Source organism: Chionomys nivalis, chromosome 2, assembly GCF_950005125.1.
Source record: "Chionomys nivalis chromosome 2, mChiNiv1.1, whole genome shotgun sequence".
NCBI classification, from domain to species: Eukaryota; Metazoa; Chordata; class Mammalia; order Rodentia; family Cricetidae; genus Chionomys; species Chionomys nivalis.
In genome coordinates, this window is record NC_080087.1 from 79,470,707 (window position 1) to 79,488,799 (window position 18,093).

The following is an 18,093-nucleotide window of genomic DNA, read 5'->3' on the forward strand; positions in this document are numbered from 1 at the left end:
GATGGTTGTGAGCCACCATGTGGTTGCTGGGAACTGAACTCTGGACCTTTGGAAGAGCAGGCAATGCTCTTAACTGCTGAGCCATCTCTCCAGCCCAGGAATGATTACTTAATGAGTCCATGAGTCCGGGGATTTTTTTTTGAAAGGTTATGAAAATACTTTGGCATCAGATAGAGGTGGCAGTTGCATAGCAATGACTGTATTAGATGCCACCTAACTGTACTTTTGTTGTTTGAGACGGGGTGGGGGATGGGGGGTAGGGGTGGGGGTGTCTAGTTACTATGTAGCCCTGGTTGCAACTTACAGTTTTCTTCGGCTTAAAAGCTAGGATTACAGAGTTGTGATTACTACGGTGCCTGGTTGACATGTGTCCTCTAGAATGGTCACTCTTGGGTTAGAGAGATGGTTCAGTGGTTAAGAGCACTCACTATTACAGAGGACCAGGGTTTGGTCCATGATGGCTTGACCATCTGCCACTCCAGTTCCAGAGGCTCCATCATCTCCCTCTTCTGGCCTCTGTGAGAACTGCACCCGTGGTGCACTAACATACATGCAGGCAAATGCTCAAATACATAAAATAAAATTAAAAAATTAAAATGGTACCAGGCATGAGGGAGCACACCTTTAATCCCAGCACTTGGGAGGCAGAAGCAGGCGAATCTCTGTGAGTTCTAGGCCAGCCTGGTCTACAAGAGCTAGTTCTAGGGCTGTCCGGGTTGTTACACAGAGAAACCCTGTCTCAAAAGGGGGGGGGGGGGGGGGATCATTTGACCACTAGGCCCTGCCGTGGCTTTCCTGCTTAAATCACGCAGTATCTTCACAAGGCTATACAAAAACACTGGGAATCTGTCTCCCCGGTCACCACCCCGAGGTCTGTGCCCTGCCAGACCTTCACTGTTGCGCTTCCTCCTCACACCTTCACACCTTCAAGGCAGATGATGATCAGTCCCACTTTCAGGCGACCCTCCGCTGGGGAACGTCCCGCCTTCAGACCAGTACCTTCATGCAGGCAGTATATGGGAACCTGTTCTAGAATGTTCAGAATGTCTAGAATGCTGAGGATACAGGCATGTGGTACATACTACATGGTCTCCGCAGGGATGGCTTCCTCATCTCGCTTTGATGACTGCGTAAATGCTACCAAAGCACGCATGCGCACGCACATGCGCACCAGATCCTTTCTCACCATCACCTTTCTTTTCTATCCCACAGCATGTGAGACTGCTGTCTCACATGACATATCTGCTGTCAGTTTCCACGCTAGAACAGCAACTTCAGAGGAACGGGATCTCTCTGGTCTGCACACTGCTAGTATTTGGAGCGCAATCCGGCCCGTGATAGGTGGACAACAAAGAAATGATGTAGTAACTGACTAGATCAAACCACTTTTTAAAAATCAAGCGGGGTTGGGGGGCGGTGGTGACGCACGCCTTTAATCCCAGCACTCGGGAGGCAGAGGCAGGCGGATCTCTGTGAGTTCTAGGACAGCCAGATATACACAATATATATATATATATATATATATATATATATATATATATATATATATATCAAAAAAAATAATCTTACAAAAAGCAATCTACAGATTCAATGCAATGCCCATGAAAATCTCAGCAAAATTCTTCAAAGACCTTGAAAGAATGGTACTCAACATCATTTGGAAAAACAAAAAACTCAGGCTAGCCAAAACAATCCTGTGCAATAAAAGAACTTCTAGAGGCATCACAATCTCTGACTTCAAACTCTACTACAGAGCTACAGTACTGAAAACAGCCTGGTATTGGCATAAGAACAGACAGGAGGACCAATAGAACCGAATAGAAGACCCAGATATTAATCCACACATCTTCAAACACCTGATCTTTGATAAAGAAGCAAAAAAATATCAAATGGAAAAAAGAAAGCATATTTAACAAGTGGTGCTGGCATAACTGATATCAACATGCAGAAAAATGAAAATAAACCCATATCTATCACCATGCACAAAACTCAAGTCCAAATGGATCAAAGACCTCAACATAAAGCCAGCCACACTGAACCTTATAGAAGAGAAAGTGGGAAGTACACTTGAATACATTGGCACAGGGAACCACTTCCTAAATAGAACCCCAGCAGCACAGACACTGAGAGAAACAAAAAATGGGACCTCCTGAAACTGAAAAGCTTCTGTAAAGCAAAGGACATGGTCAACAAGACAAAATAACAGCCTACAGAATGGGAAAAGATCTTCACTAACCCCACATCAGACACAGGTCTGATCTCCAAAATATTCAAAGAGCTCAAGAAATTGGACACCAAAAGATCACGTAATAATAAAAAAGAAAAAAGGAGTACAGACCTAAACAGAGGAATCTAAAATGGCTGAAAGACACTTAAGGAAATGTTCAACATCCTTAGTCATCAGAGAAATGCAAATCAAAACAACTCTGAGATTCCATCTTACACCTTTAAGAATGGCCAAGATCAAAAACACTGATGACAACTTATGCTGGAGAGGTTGTGGGGAAAAGGGAACACTTCTGCATTGCTGGTGGGAATGCAAGTTGGTACAATCCCTTTGGATGTCGGTGTGGTGATTTCTTAGAAAATTAGGAAACAACCTTCCTCAAGACTCAGTAATACCACTTTTGGGTATATATCCAAAGGATGCTCAATTGTGCCACAAGGACATGTGCTCAACTATGTCCATAGCAGCTTTGTTTGTCATAGCCAGAACCTGGAAACAACCTAAATGCCCCTTGACCGAAGAATGGATAAGAAAAATGTGGTACAGAGCCAAGCGATGGTGGCGCACGCCTTTAATCCCAGCACTCGGGAGGCAGAGGCAGGCGGATCTCTGTGAGTTCGAGACCAGCCTGTTCTACAGAGCTAGTTCCAGGACAGGCTCCAAAGCCACAGAGAAACCCTGTCTCGAAAAACAAAAAACAAACAAACAAAAAAATGTGGTACATTTACACAATAGAGTACTACACAGCAGAAAAAAATAATGACAGCTTGAATTTTGCAGGAAAATGGATGGAGCTAGAAAACATTATTTTGAGTGAGGTAACCCAGACACAGAAAGACAATTATCACATGTACTCACTCATAGGTGGTTTTTAAACATAAAGCAAAGAAAGCCAGCCTACAAACCATAATCCCAGAGAACTTCAACAATGCCGACACTAACAGAGACTTACATAGGTCTAATCTACATGGGAAGATGGGAAAAAGACAAGATCTCCCGAATAAATTGGGAGCATGGGGATCTTGGGGGAGGATTGAAGGGGGCAGGAGAGAAGCAGGGAGGGGAGCAGAGAAAAATGTAGAGCTCAATAAATATCAATAAAATAAAAAGATGATGTATGGGTCACCTAGATGGCTCAGCTGGAAAAAGTGCTTGTTGTCCCCAAGACATGAGTACCACAAAGAGAGCATCAGCTCTACAAGATGTCCTCTGACCTTCATGTCTGTGCCATGGCACACCAAAGTTTTAAAAATGTAACTATTTTTTTTTACTGAGACAAATCTATGTATACTGACACACACCTTCAACCCCTGCACTGGGAGGTACAGGCAGATGGAGCTCTGTGAGTGAGAGGCTAGCCTGGTCTACGTAATGAGACTCTGAGGGGAAAACCATAAACAAACACCCGAGTGAAGACGAAAGGGAAGAACAGGTGACACAGCATTGTGTGTAACAAGGTACCATTGTATGCCTATTAGCCTACCACTAGAAGCGGGAGAAACAGAAATTCATGGTTGTCCCAGTCTACACAATGAGGTCCAAGCCAGTCTGGGCTACATGAGACTCTTGAAAAAAAAATTACTATATGTCAATGAATTTAAAGAAAATGACTGAGACGTCTACCCCATATCCCTCCTGTCTCCGAGCTGTGAGACCACTGTCCCTGCGCAGCCTCATTGAGTTCCTGCTACTCCCTCAGATGTCAGACCACTTTCTATCACACATTGGAGCCAGGGCCAACAAACGCACCTTCTTGTTTTGTTTGTGGTTTGTTTATTTATTTATTTATTTATTTATTTTGTATGCAATATTCTGTCTGTGTGTATGCCTGAAGACCAGAAGAGGGCACCAGACCCCATTATAGATGGTTGTGAGTCACCATGTGGTTGCTGTGAATTGAACTCAGGACCTTTGGGAGAACAGACAATGCTCTTAACCTCTGAGCCATCTCTCCAGCCCTTGTTTGTGGTTTTTTGAGATGGTTTCTCTGTAGCTTTGGAGCCTTTTCTGGAACTAGCTCTTGTAGACCAGGCTGGCTACGAACTCACAGAGATCCGCCTGCCTCTGCCTCCTGAGTGCTGGGATTTAAGGCGTGAACTACCACTGCCCGGCTTTCTTGTTTTGTTTCTATAGTACTGGAGATCGAACCTAGATCAGGGCCAAGATTGTGCAAGCTAAGCACTCTCTGAGCTAGCTACACCCCAGCCACATGACTGCCCCCCACAAGACAGCCCTGATTGCCCTGAAACTCATTCTGTAGACCAGGCTGGCCTCAAACTCAGAGATCCACCTGCCTCTGCCTTCCGAATGCTGGGATTAAAAGCATGTGCCACGATCGCCTGGTAAAGTAAATATATTTTGTGAAAGATAGAATGACTTCAACACAGTTTTGTAGCTGCAAAGTTAGACACTCTACTTATGCAGCAAGGTGATTTTGTTTACTGTTTTGTTTAGAGACAGGGTTTCTGGATACAGTTCAGGCTGGCCTTGAACTTTTGATCTTGCCTTGGCCTCCTGAGTGCTAGAATTGCAGGTATGCAATGCCATGCCTGGCTATGAGATGATGCTTCGTTTTTGGTTTTGATTTTTATTTTATGTGTAAGGGTGCTGTGTCTGCATGCGTGTCGGCACCATGGGCACAACTGGTGCCACTGGAGGACAGAGAGGGTTTTGGATGTGCTGGGACTGCAATTACATACAGTTCTGAGTCACCCTGTGGGTGGGTGGGAATTGAACCTGGGTCCTATGGAAGAGAAACTGTTGCTCTTAGTTGCTGAGTCACCTCTTTGGCCCCAAGATGATGGTTTTGTAGGGCCATGAGAGCTATCTTACAGCAATATTCCTTTTCATTTCTGCACCACCTAACTTTCTTAACACGTTGACTTTTTTTGGAACTAGAACACCAATACAGCAGAGTATTTACAAATGCCAGTCTAGGGAACTTGGTGCAATCCCTGGAGACAGGGTTGGATGGAGACTGTAAGCAGACTGGAGTCAGCCACAATGTGTTTGAAGAACACTGTGTACCTGCACAGGCAGGGTTGGGCCATGGTTCTCCAGAGTCCTGGAGAGAGACACTGTCCACTTGTTCAGCATCAGCTCATAGGGTCCTGCCCCCGGGGTGTGATATCCAACGTGGTGTGGACACTGTCTTGGCTATGACAACATGTGTGCTGATCTCATCGGTCCCTCAGTGATGCCTTCCTAAGTTAGGGGTACACCAAGACTCAGATGGGTAGCTGCCTGTCTGCAGGTCCAGTTCAGACCAGGGCTATCTGATTCCACAGGCAATGTTCTAACACCTTTTGACACACACCCCACTGACCATGACGTCAGTAGTGAGCACCGACATGCTATGGTTCACCTTAAAAATGCTCCAATTTAATCCAAAGTTTCTGTGAGGGGAAAATATTCTGTACTATTTTCAAAGGGGAAACTGAGGCTCAGCGAGATGTGGTGGCTTGCTAGGAATTTTGCGGGACCCCCCCCCGGGACCCACGCCCCCTCCAAAGCCTGGAGCTTACCAATCAGCTGCTAACCACTGTGCCACTGTCATGGATGCCAGTGGACCCTAGACTGACTGGAGATCAAGGAACTGGATGCCCAAGCTGCCCTGAGTGCTAGGAACACACAGGTCCACCAATGGAAGACATCTCCTTGACCAAGGTCCTGACGTTCCCTACGGGCAGATCACAGCTGAAAACGCATCCATCAGATCAGGAGTATAAAGGCCTCGAGGCAGGCTGCAGGGCAGATGTCCGCACCCAGCCCAGCTCTAGAACTTCCCTTGGGATGAGGAGCAGGCACAAATGTATAGAAACTAAGTTAAGAACTGAGCTAGGAACTAGGAACTGAGCTTAGTTCCTAGCTCCCTCATTCTAAGCCCTTTGCCTCCCAAAGCTGGCCTAGGACGTCTGGTCTACCTCTCAGCACCAAGAAAGCCTTATCTTGAAGCCCTGTGGCTTTGGCCGAAGCGAACAGCAGAAGGTCAGACCTGCACTGGAGAGACGGAACAAACTGATGTGGAATGACCCACGGTGAGGGCTGGGGCTAGGGATGCCATTCAGTTGGCAGACAGCTTGTCTAGCATGCATGAAGTCCTGGGTTTGACTCCCCAAGGAAATAGCTAGGGGAGTTCCAGGCCAACCTGGGATACAGGAGATTTTGTTAGGGAAGGAGGAAGGGAGGAAGTTAGGGAGGGAAATAAAAGGCCCTGGCAGAGGACCCAGATTTGGTTTCCAGCACCCACATGGCAGCTTACAACCATCTGTAACTCCAGTACAGGGGAAATCTCATGCCTTTTTCGGACCTCCATGGGCACTATACATGCTGGTAAATATTCATATATATAAAAAAAAAACAAATAAATCTTTAAGAAAGAAAAGAGGGTCAGAGCCTGAATTCCAAGCCCAGAAGGAACGACAGTCCCTAGCAATGGCCACAAGGTGTGATAAATGGACCAGATTCTGAGGATCCCTGGATGCAGGCTGGAGGTGCCAGTGCGTTGGGCTGCCTTCCGTCTGGAAGTCATTCTCCAGCTTGGGACCAGCTCACCCAGTCACTAACCCCGTGGCCTCCCTGCTTCTGAGGCAAATACTAATCCTTCCCTCATTGTGAGGCTATGGGGATGGGAAGCCTGGACAAAGTCCTGAAGGAACATTTGATCGGCCACAGCAAACGCTGATCCGGTTGCTCCAGGCTTCCCAACTAATCTGCTGGGAGGTCTGCAAAGGGTGTAGCTTTAGGGACAGACAGACCCAGCTGCAGCCCTGGGAACTGAGACGCACTCCACGCTGCGGAGCCCCAGGCCTCTAGCTGGCAGAGGGCAGTGCTCCTCTGGAGTTAAGCAGCGACTGGAAAGCAGCCAGCACATGTGTGAAGTCAGCCAGGGGCAGCTACTGCTGCTGGCTGATGTGGAATGGACTCCCACGTGGTTCTGCAAGCCTGGCCACGCCACAGTAGGCGGCACAAACTCAGCAGGACCCAGTCTCAGGCTCTGTGTGCTCCCAGCCTGCTTCTCCTCCACTGTTCTCTCTGTAAATGTACACAGCTGCCCCAGCAGACACAGGGAGATGCTACAGCATTCTCCTCCCCGGCACTTTCTTCCTAGGAGTCAACGGGTCTGCGCTCACCAAGCCCTTCCTCCCCTAGTGTCTACTGCACACCAACCCCCGGTCCACCACACCCTCTACAATCTTTACTTTGGCCCTCAGGTCGGCCTATCCTCTTTCACACTTGAACCAGCTTGATCTGCAGTGGTTCACACTCTTTGGCCTGCCCAGTAAGGACAAGGCCAGGATTGGCACGACTATTCCAAGGCAAAGCAGAGAGCCTGGTACACAGTAGGTGCTTAATAATACCAGCTGGATGGCAAATGGGTGACTGTATGCACGAACTGACCATGCTGACAGGAGTAGGGACCATAACAGAACAGGTCACAGGCAGGTGGCACCTCTGCCTACCAGCCTTGTCCCAAGTCTTTTCTACAGATTATCTGTTTGTTGCTCACAGTCATGCTACGGGGCCAGGAACCATTCTCCAATTTTATATGAAGGTAACCCGTCAAAGGTCACCTGGGCAGTACACTGCAGAAGCAAGATCTGAAAGGGTCTGGCTGTACCATAATCAAGTACAGTGGTCCCGGACACCAAATCCTTGTGTTCATCTGGTGAGGCCAGAGTCACCAAGGTGAGGGAAGGTCTGCCTGAGGTCAGACAGACCTTAGCTGACAGCTGGCTTCTGGTGTACTGTGACCAGCTAGAGGAGCTGCTCCTCTGAAGGCTGCCGTTCCTGGCTCTCAATGGGTAAAGCCTAAGAGCCCAGAGCCCGCGTAGTGGAAAGAGACAACCAACTCCTACGAGGCAATTTCCGGCCCCCACACAAACACAGGTGCTTGAACACATAGACACACCATCTTTTCTCAAAAAGAGACACAGGCTGTGGATACAGGTACCGGGCAGGTCTGAACCTGGGGTGGGTACAGGAACACTGGCTTTGGACCTTCTCCCCTCTGCTCAGGCCCCCTTTTCTGGGACTCAGATCTTAGCACCCACTCTGGGGGCAGAAAACTTCAAACCAGCCAGCAGCTTCAGGGGACCGTGCCTTGGGGCTCGCCTGCAGGCTGGAGCGGGGAGACCAAGCAGCCAGGACTCTGGCCCCCACCTCTGCCTCCCCAGAGAAGCTCTGCTTTTGTCTGGGCTTCTGAAGACACTTTCAATGGGAGGAAAGGTTCTGCTGTTCAAATAACTTTCGAAAATCAATGCCCCGAGGGATAAATGTCCTTGTCTAACAAAACACCCTGTTTGTGTTAATCTGGATGACATTCAGGGGCTCCAAAGTAGTGAGTTCTCTCTCTCGGGAGAGACAGGAGGGTGAACCTAGCCAAGTCCAATGTCAAGGCTGAACTCACTGCCGTTCCCTGCTCTGCCCACCAGCTCCTGTGTGGCGAACCACATGCCTGTTTTGCATAGCCTTTCCTCTCTCCATTCGCCCACCTGGTCTTCTCTGGAATAAAGAAATAAAACCTATGAGGAGTCAGGGATGTGGCTCAGTTAGTAGAGTGTTTGCCTACCATGCACGAAGTCCTGGGTTCAATCCCCAGCATCTCCCATAAGCTGGGCATAGTGGCAAATACCAGAAAATGCTGGCACTTGGGAGGCGGAGGCAAATGATCAGGGTTATCTTCAGCAACAAACTGAGTTAGAGAGCAGCCTGAAGTGGGGTGCAGTGGCGCACGCCTTTAACCCAACACTTGAGAGGCAGAGGCAGGCAAGTCTCTGTGGGTTTAAGGCCAGCTTGGTCTACAGAGTGAGTTCCAGGATAGTCAGGGCTACACAGAGAACCTGTCTCAGAAAAAAGTAAAATAAAATAAAAAAGATCAGCTTGAGCTACTGAGGCTTCTGCATGCATACACACATGTGCACACACATCTAGAAACACACATCCATTGAACACACACACGAGAAATGGGGAGAGAAAACTCCACAGTCCCGCTGTCTGAGAGGCAGCATGCGATGAGTTCGCATGAGGCCTGATATCCTCACTACAGGCCTGTCAGGTATTGCCCCCATCTTAGGAAAGGGGAAAATGGAGCTTGGAGTTGGGAAAAGATTCATCTAAGGACTCCAGTCCAGGTTGGTCAGACTCCAGAATATTCTCTCCACTGTGCCCTTGCCTCCCACCTCTCACTCCTGCCTCTCCTCCCTCCTTACCTTCATGAAGCACTTCCCACGCACAGGCAGGCCCAGATGGCTAACTCAGAGCCGCACTCTCAGAGGGCTCCCCCTCTACAAACCATGTTCCCTCTGCTCCTCAGCACTTTCTCACCTCCCGACTTCTTCACGCCTTTCCTTTGTTCAAAGATTTATTTACTTTATGTGCATTTGGTATTTTGGCTGCATGTGTGCCTGTGTGAGGGCATCAGATCCCTTAGAAGTGGAGTTACAGACAGTTGTGAGCTACCATGTGAGTGCTGGGAACTGAACCCAGGTCCTCTAGAAGAGTAGCCAGTGTTCTTACCCGCTGAATCATCTCTCCAGCCCCATCCTTTCCTTTTCTTTGAGGGGGATTGGTTGGGTTTTTTGAGACAGGGTCTTATTATGTAGCCTTGGCTGGTCTGGAAATCACCACGAGATTGGTGTTGGTAATCCTCCTGCCTTGGACCCTTGTCTGCTATGATTACAGGTGTATGCCACCGTGAGAGTCTCGCCCTGCAGCCTGGGTTAGCTTAAACCTCTGATCTTCCCCCACAGCCTGCCCTGTGATCAGGGAACAGGTGTGTCTTAGGACCTGATTTCCTGTTGATGGCCCCACCCCCTGCCCCGCCGGTCCATCACTTCAAGCAGCAGCATCTCTTCGGGGAAGCCCTGAGTGCAGAGTTAGAGTCAGGGCTCTGCTCTGGGTCTCTCCTATGAATTTTCTAAATCAGAAACCACGATGGTAACTTGCTCCTGGACCCTAACGAGACTCATAAGTTCTTGGGGGTAAAGCGTCTGCTCACTGAATCCAACACAGAGCAGGACACAGAGCTGGTGCTCCACACACACCTACTGAGGAAAGGTGTGCGCTGACGGACAGCTCTGGATTTTTGTTCAGTTGGTTCTGCAACAAGGTCTCAGGTGACATAACCCCAGCTGGCCTCAAACTTGCAAACTTTGTTTGTTGTGTAGAATGACCTTGAATCCTCCTGCCTCCACCTCTCCAGTGCCAGGATTACAGGCCTGCACCACCATGCCTGGTTTACATGGATCGAGCCTGGGGTCTCCAGCATGCTATGCATGCCCTCTACCAACTGAGCCACATGTTCAGCCCCAGAAGACAACTCTTGGGGCCTGAAGTGAGCCAGGCCTTCCCAATGGAACCGGGCAGAGAGCAGTCCTTGCTCTTGGTCTTGCCTCCTAGAGGACGCACCCCTTGATGACTTCAGGCTACCTGATTCCTACTCCATGTCACAGTCATTCACTCATCAAACCTCTGGACATAAGAGGAGCATCTGGCAAAAACACAGGAGGTGACACAATGCTGTGCTTTTCCTACCTGGCCCCGAGGCACCCAGGGCAAAGGTAACTTAGTGCACCATCAACCTTTCACCTGTTTCTTTTGCTTTGTGCTGATCTGGCCCCACTTTCCCTTCCTCCGTTCCCAGCCCCCTGCCAGCCATACCCGGTTGATGAGCTCGCCAACCATGCCTGTCCAGGAGCCATTTGGCTCAGGTGCCCCGTACAGTCCGTCCTCTACCAACCGCAGGCGATACCGGAAGCGCAGCAGCTCTGCCAGCTCCCGAAGCATGTCCACGCAGAAGCCCTCGAAGCGCTCGTTCCCAGACAAGGCCTGGAAGTTAGGCCTGCGCATGACATACGGGTTCTCCTGAGTGGGCAAGAGAGAGCAGAGGTCAGAGACTGAGAACTTGGGGGCTGAGTCAGGGATCCTGGGGCCCAGGGCCAGAGGCGTGGATGACAGAACCCCTGCATGCTTGTCCGCTTTTTCTGTTTGTTGTGTGGTTGTGTGGGGGGAGGTTGGAGGACAACCCCAGGTGTCACTCCTCAAGAGTCTTGATCTTTCTTTTTTTAATTTTATTTTGTATGTATGATTTTTGGCCTGCATGTGTGTCTGTGTACCATGTACATGCCTGCAGCCAGCAAAGGCGAGAGAGTACTAGATGCCTTGGAACTCAGATGGCTGAGAGCTACCATGTAGTGCTGGCAACTGCGGAGCCACCTCTCCAGCCTTCCCATCTTCTTGAGACAGTGTCTCTGCTTGGCCCAGAATAGGTAGAGTAAGGTGGGCAGAGTAGCTTGCAAGCCCCCGGGATCTGCCTGACTCTGCCTCCCAGGCATTAGGATTATGAGCCAGGCTGAGCTGTCTCCAAAGCCCTGCGTGCTGGTTTTTGAGACTTTCAGGCTATCTCTAAACCCAATGTATAGACAAGAGCAGCCTTGAACTTCTGATCCTCCTGCCTCTGCCCAAGTGTGTGTGACCATATCTGGCTAAGCACACATACTTCATTTGGAAATGCTGTGAGTGGCCGGGCGGTGGTGGCACACACCCTTAACCCCAGCACTCGGGATACAGAGGCAGGCGGATCTCTGAGTTCAAAACCAGCCTGGTCTACAGAGTGAGTTACAGGACAGGCTCCAAAGCCACACAAAGAAACCCTGTCTCGAAAAACCAAACAAAATAGAATAAAATGCATGCTGTGAGTGGAGAGCGGACCTGAAAGCTGAGGGGCTTGGGGATGCATCCGTGGGCTCTGCAGCCCCTTAAACACCTACGCGAAAGGGGGGACGCTGGGGGGACTCAGAATGCGCTGGCATCAAATTAGAATGGAGCTTTCAAGATTCTCTTCCGACACACCTTACTCAAGTCATCCATTTTACATGTACAAGCACACACACGACCCTGTCCGGTTCCACCAGACAGCATTGCTCTCTGTCGCTGCATACATGGGTAATTTCAATTTCGAGTTCTTCATCCCCCGCCCCCACTGCACAGCCAGCAGTGACTCGCTAAACCAACTTTATGAACCACCAATGTGGCCCACGAGAGTATCCCTCACCAGGATTTCGCTCTAGCCCGAGCTGCCACGAGGCAGGCAGGCATGACACGCCAGATGGTAAAACTGCAAGAGAATTTGGAAGCCTGGATTGTTCTGTAAAATCCCCTGATTATGAATGTCAGCGACTCATTCAAATTCTAATACCTTTTTTTTTAGGCCACATGAACACACCTGCCAGTTTGCAATCTCTGGCTTTTTGCTGTGCGGATGGTCTTTTGTAGGTGTTGTTTTGAGATTTTAAGATTTTTATGCATATGGGTGTTTTACCTGCCTGTACATCTGTACCACATATTTGCCTGGAGCCCAAAAAAGTCAGAAGAGGGCATTGGATCCCCAAGAACTGAAGTTATGGACAGTTGTAAGATACCACGTGGGTGCTGGCAACAAAACTCAGGTTTCTGCGAGAATAGCCAGTACTCTTGGTTTTGTTTTGTTTTGGGGATGAGGTCTCGATATGTAGATCAGGCTAGCCCCAAACCCACTGAGATCCTCCTGAGTGTCACCTGAACTGGGATTGAAGACGATGCCCTCAAACTCACAATTCTCCTGTCTTAGTTTTCTGAATTCTAGGGTTATAGGAGTATGTGTCACAGTTAGTGGTTACACCGAAGGTTACTTTTGAGGGTCGCAAGTAGACTTTACTGATCTCAGCATGACAAAGAAACATGGCGGCAGAGAGCCTTCCAGGGTACCAGCAGAGCAAGGGCATCTGGAGGCCATTGCAATAAAAATGTAACTTATCTAGACAGTGATGGTCTAAATGCGGGGAAGGACAGTGTCCTTTTACACAAAAGAATTTAGGACTCAGGAAATACCCAGGAGAGAACTCTTTGGTAATAATATCCACGATGTTTACCATGAGATAGACCCCTAACTCCTTCCCTGTCCTGTATGTAATCTTTAGATTACTTGACTTGAAAAAATTATTTATCATTAGCCAGGCAGTAGTGGCACATACCTCTAATCCTGTCACTGGGGAGGAGGCAGAAGCAAGCAGATCTTCATGAGTTAAAGGATGTGTGTGTGTGTGTGTGTGTGTGTGTGTATACACAATGGAGAAAGGCATGCATGCATAGCACACATGTATAGGTCAGAGGACAATCTGTGGAGTCTGTTCTCTCCTTCCACCTTCATATGGGTTCCAGGGATCAAACTTGGGTTCTTGGGCTTTTCAGCAAGCACTTTTGGCTGCTGATCCCTCCCACTGGCTCCAGATTATCTGGCTTTAAATCTTCACTTTGTCTATAACAAAGTGAGTATTGTTAGAATTGTTTTTTTTTTTTTTTTTTCAATGCTGGGGATTGAATCTAGGGCCTTGGCATGCTAAGCAAGCACTCTACCACTGAGTCACACCTCAACTCCTCACTGGGGAATTCTAGGAAGGGGCTCTATCCCTGAGTCACACCCCAGCCCCTCACTGGGGGATTCTAGGCAGAGGCTCTACCACTGAGCCACACCCCAGCCCCTCACTGGGGGATTCTAGGCAGAGGCTCTACCACTGAGCCACACCCCAGCCCCTCACTGGGGGATTCTAGACAGAGGCTCTACCACTGAGCCACACCCCAGCCCCTCACTGGGAGATTCTAGGCAGGGGTCTACCACTGGGCCACACCCCAGCCCCTCACTGGGAGATTCTAGGCAGGGGCTCTACTGATGAGCTATAGTCAACCTTCTTTTTAAGTTTCCAACTTAAAACAAGGCCTTGCTAACTTGCCCAGGCAGATCTTGAAGACATACTGAAGACCAGAGGAGCCGTGATTCTTCTACCTCAGTTTCCCAAATAACTGGAATGAAAGCCTCTGCTTGTTTTTGTGCACGTGTACTGGAATTCAGAGAAGGCAGGTGGCAGAATCGGCTATTCTACCCTGCTGCCTCTTCCAACAGCAGGCGTAAGTCACTCCCCCACTGCTTGTGGTAGCTGGCTTTGTGACTTGTCTTGACAGGATGAGGTAGAAATCAAGTCAGCCGAATTCTGGAGCCTTGGCCTTCAGAGCAGTTCTGAGACTTCTAAGCCCAGGCTAGTCCGGAGGAGGACAGGTGAACTTGGGCCTGGAAGCCAAAAGGAGCACCCATGGATATTCTGTGCTTTCTATACTTCTTAGCTACCAGATGTATGTAGCCAGTGAGTCCCCAGGAAACAAGATGAGAGCCACCAAGCCACACACAGAATCGCTAACAGTCTTAGTCTCTGAGTTTGGGGGGAGTTTTCGAAAGACCATAGACAGCCATTCTTCCCACAAGACCAGGTTACACCACAGGCCCTTATATTCTCTGACCAACCAAAGCTGAGGGACACACAGGACAGAGGGAGCTGGGGCTTTTCTCCCACGCAAGAAGCTTCTCCAAATCCAAAATTGTGGGAGCGGGGATGGGAATGTGAGATAACACTAATAACAGCAGCGGCTGCTAGCATTTCCTGTGGGCTTGCTATGTGACAGCTCTGTCAGCGTGGGAGGGCAGCGGTATTATTACCTCTGTCTTACAGCTGAGGACATGGAAGGCCAGAGGAGCAAAGTCGTAAGTCAGTGTGACTCCAAAGGCCCAAAGATCTGCTATTTAAGTCCTAGGCCAGACTGAGCTCAAGTGGACAGAGTGGGGCAGTGGGCGTGGGAGAATCCAGACAGAACAGAGGAGCAGGATAACAAGAGACCTCTGCTGTGACTCCAGGTCAGAACACAGAGGAGGGCGCAGGTTAGGGGTGAGGCATCCAGGACAAGGCCACCAGGCAAAGAACAGCAGAGGGAAGGAGAGAGTATAGGGCCGAGACCGATCCAGGCTGCACACACCAAAGTCATGCTCCTAAAGCCAACCTCCAAATCAAAGACTGAGGGAGCTGGGCTCAGGGTCTGTCTGCAGCAGCCTGAGGCTATAGCGATGATGGAGAAGGAAGCCTAGCATAGGACTCGAGCTAACGGGACTCTAACTTACAGTCCTGACGCTCAGCTAAAGGGTCGAAGCTCCCTTTCCTCCCCCCCACCCCCCCACCCTTTTTTTCTATATTAAGGGTTGAACCCGGGTTCCCACTGAACAATGCTCCCAGTGCTCTTTGTTTGAGACAGAGTCTCACTAAATCTGTAGCCCAGGCTGGCCTTGAATGAACCTTTGATCCTCCCAGTGGTTCTTTGGTTGTCTGTTTGTCAAGACAGGGCTTCTCTGTAGCTTTGGAGCCTGTCCTGAAACTAGCTCTTGTAGACCAGGCTGGCCCCGAACTCACAGAGATCTGCCTGCCTCTGTCTCCTGAAGGTTAGGATTAAAGGCCTGTGCCACCACCGTCTGGCCCTCCCACTGGTTCTTAAAGGAGGCTCTTAGTCAAGATTATCAGACTTCTTTCAAGACACTGTTTGAGAACCCCAAAGCTGGGGACAAGCTAAGGATGCTTTGGAGCCAGCTCTAAGAAGCTGTCTCACGAATGGATGAACATCTATGCACAGAAATACGAGTCCAAGAACAATCATTGCAGCAGGCCTTGGGGTGGGAACAAAGATCTAATTTGGAACATGTTAGAGAGATCATCAGTGTCATAAAAGGATCCTAGGCAACTACAAAAATAGCAAGGTCTATAAGATATATTAAGAGGGAAAACCCACCAGCTACAGAACAATCTGTACAATATGCTATTCTCTGTGAAAGAAGGAGCTGGGATGTGCTTGTACATAGAGACATTTCTGGAAGAAAGAAAAATGAGGAGCCAGGGAGGGACGGAAGCTAATTTTGTCCTTATTAACTCTTGGGGGTTTTTGTTTGTTTCTTTTGAGACAGGTTCTCACTAGGTAATCCTGGTTGGCTGGAACTCACTATATATAGACCAGGATGGCCTCAAATTCACTGAGATTCACGTGCCTTTGCCTCCTGAAGGCGGAGATTAAAGGTGTGATCCCCCCCCCCACACACACACACAATGTCCTTATTACTCTTTAAGAAAATCCTGTTTTTCCCCTTGGTTTGAGCTATCTTCTGTACCATGAATTTTTTGTTTTGTTTAAGGTAAGATCTCACACTGTGTCCTCAACTCCTTCCACCGAGTTCTGGGATTGCAGGTGTGCACCACTACACGGGGCTGATGAGGTCCTTAAAAACTAAAGTCCCTGAAAGTGTGTAGACTGCAAAGGGTTAAAGTGGGTGGAGCCATGGTAAAGGGGAGCATCCAACCATCGGGTGGGTGGTTGCTCCAGCAGGCAAAACCGCAAAACCGTGCAAGTGTGGGATCCTTAGCAAACATCCAGGTAACCCAGAGGTGGCAGGGACAATTGTAAGCCCAGTGCAAGGAGGAGGTGGAGACTGACTGACAGACCAGGGGACAGGGTGAGCCCTCTGGGACCAATCTAGCAAAACAGCAAGCTCCAGACTGGAGAGAGAGAAATGGGCACGAGCGAGAGCAAGCCAGGCAGGAGAGAACCAATTTGCACGTTTTCCTCTGACCTCTGGAACAGCACTGTGAAACCCTTATGAGCAAACACACATTACATATATGCCCCCTGCCCCCCGCAGTGAAATGAAAACAAAACAAGATAGAGGGACTGGCAAGATGGCTTAGAGGGCAAAAGCACCAAAACTGTGACGGCCTGAGTTTGATCCCAGAACCCACTTAAAAGCCAGATGTGGCTGTGTGTAGCAGGGTGCATCTTTAATCCCAGCACTCAGGAGGGAGATGCAGGTGGTTCTCCATGAGTTCAAGACTAGCCTGGTCTCCAGAGCAAGTTCTAGGACAGCCAGAGCTGTTATACAGAGAAATTCTGTTTCAAAAAAACAAACAGTAATAACACAAAGAGCCGGATGTGATGGCTGAAATCTGGAATCTGAGATTCCACCCTACGGCAGAGGTGGACTGGGATAGTGGGTGGATCAGAGGCTCACCTGACTACAAGTTCACAGGCTAGCCTACACAAAACAGCAACAAAAACAGGAGAGATTCTGCCTCAAAACAAGATGAGAGGAGAGAACCAGTTCTCAAAAAGTTATCCCCGAGCCGGGCGGTGGTGGCGCACGCCTTTAATCCCAGCACTTGGGAGGCAGAGGCAGGCGGATCTCTGAGTTCAAGGCCAGCCTGGTCTACAAGAGCTAGTTCCGGGACAGGCACCAAAGCTACAGAGAAACCCTGCCTTGAAAAACAAAAAAAAAAAAAACAAAAAAAAAAAAAAAAAGTTATCCCCGAGCTCCGCACATGGAAATATTAAAACTGATTCAAAGGGGCCAGTGAGATGGCTCTTGGGGTAAAAGGCACTTACCACCAAGCCTAAAGATTTGCATTCCATCCCTGAGACCCACACGGTGGAAGAAGAGAACCAACTCTAGCAAGTTGTACACACATGCGTGTACACACACAGAGAAAGACAGACATATACACACACACAAAAAAAAAACCACAGAGACAGACACACAGACAGAAACACAGAGAGACACATATACAAACACAGACACACACAGACAGACAGACACACAGAGATACATACAGAAATACACGGAGATATACAGACAGACACAGATACACACACAAAAAAACAGAGACAGACAGACAGAAATACACACACAGAGACACAGATACAAACATACACACACACAAAGACAGAGACACACATATAGAAATACACACAGCAGATACACACACATACACAAAGGTGGATAAATGGAATCACTAGAAATAGTTTCATGTCTCATATGTGCCAGGCAAACCCTCTAATGGTAAGCTATCTACAGAACCTCACTTTTACTCTTTACTCTGAGACAGGGTCTAAGTTGCTTGGGTTGGCTTTAAAATTTCCTCTGTAGGCCGGGCGGTGGTGGCGCAACGCCTTTAATCCCAGCACTCGGGAGG

At 48.8% G+C, this 18,093-nt stretch overlaps 1 protein-coding gene across 3 annotated transcripts in view; it reads right to left on the bottom strand.

The window, feature by feature from the left end:
- The window catches only part of Grik5 (glutamate ionotropic receptor kainate type subunit 5), a 69,243-nt gene that overhangs the window by 31,501 nt on the left and 19,649 nt on the right, over positions 1-18,093 (bottom strand). For all 3 annotated transcript variants that reach the window (XM_057751850.1, XM_057751833.1, XM_057751843.1), the window contains exon 12: positions 10,889-11,092. In XM_057751850.1, coding sequence (XP_057607833.1) covers positions 10,889-11,092 — 204 coding nt within the window. The remainder of the gene's footprint in view (positions 1-10,888; positions 11,093-18,093) is intronic.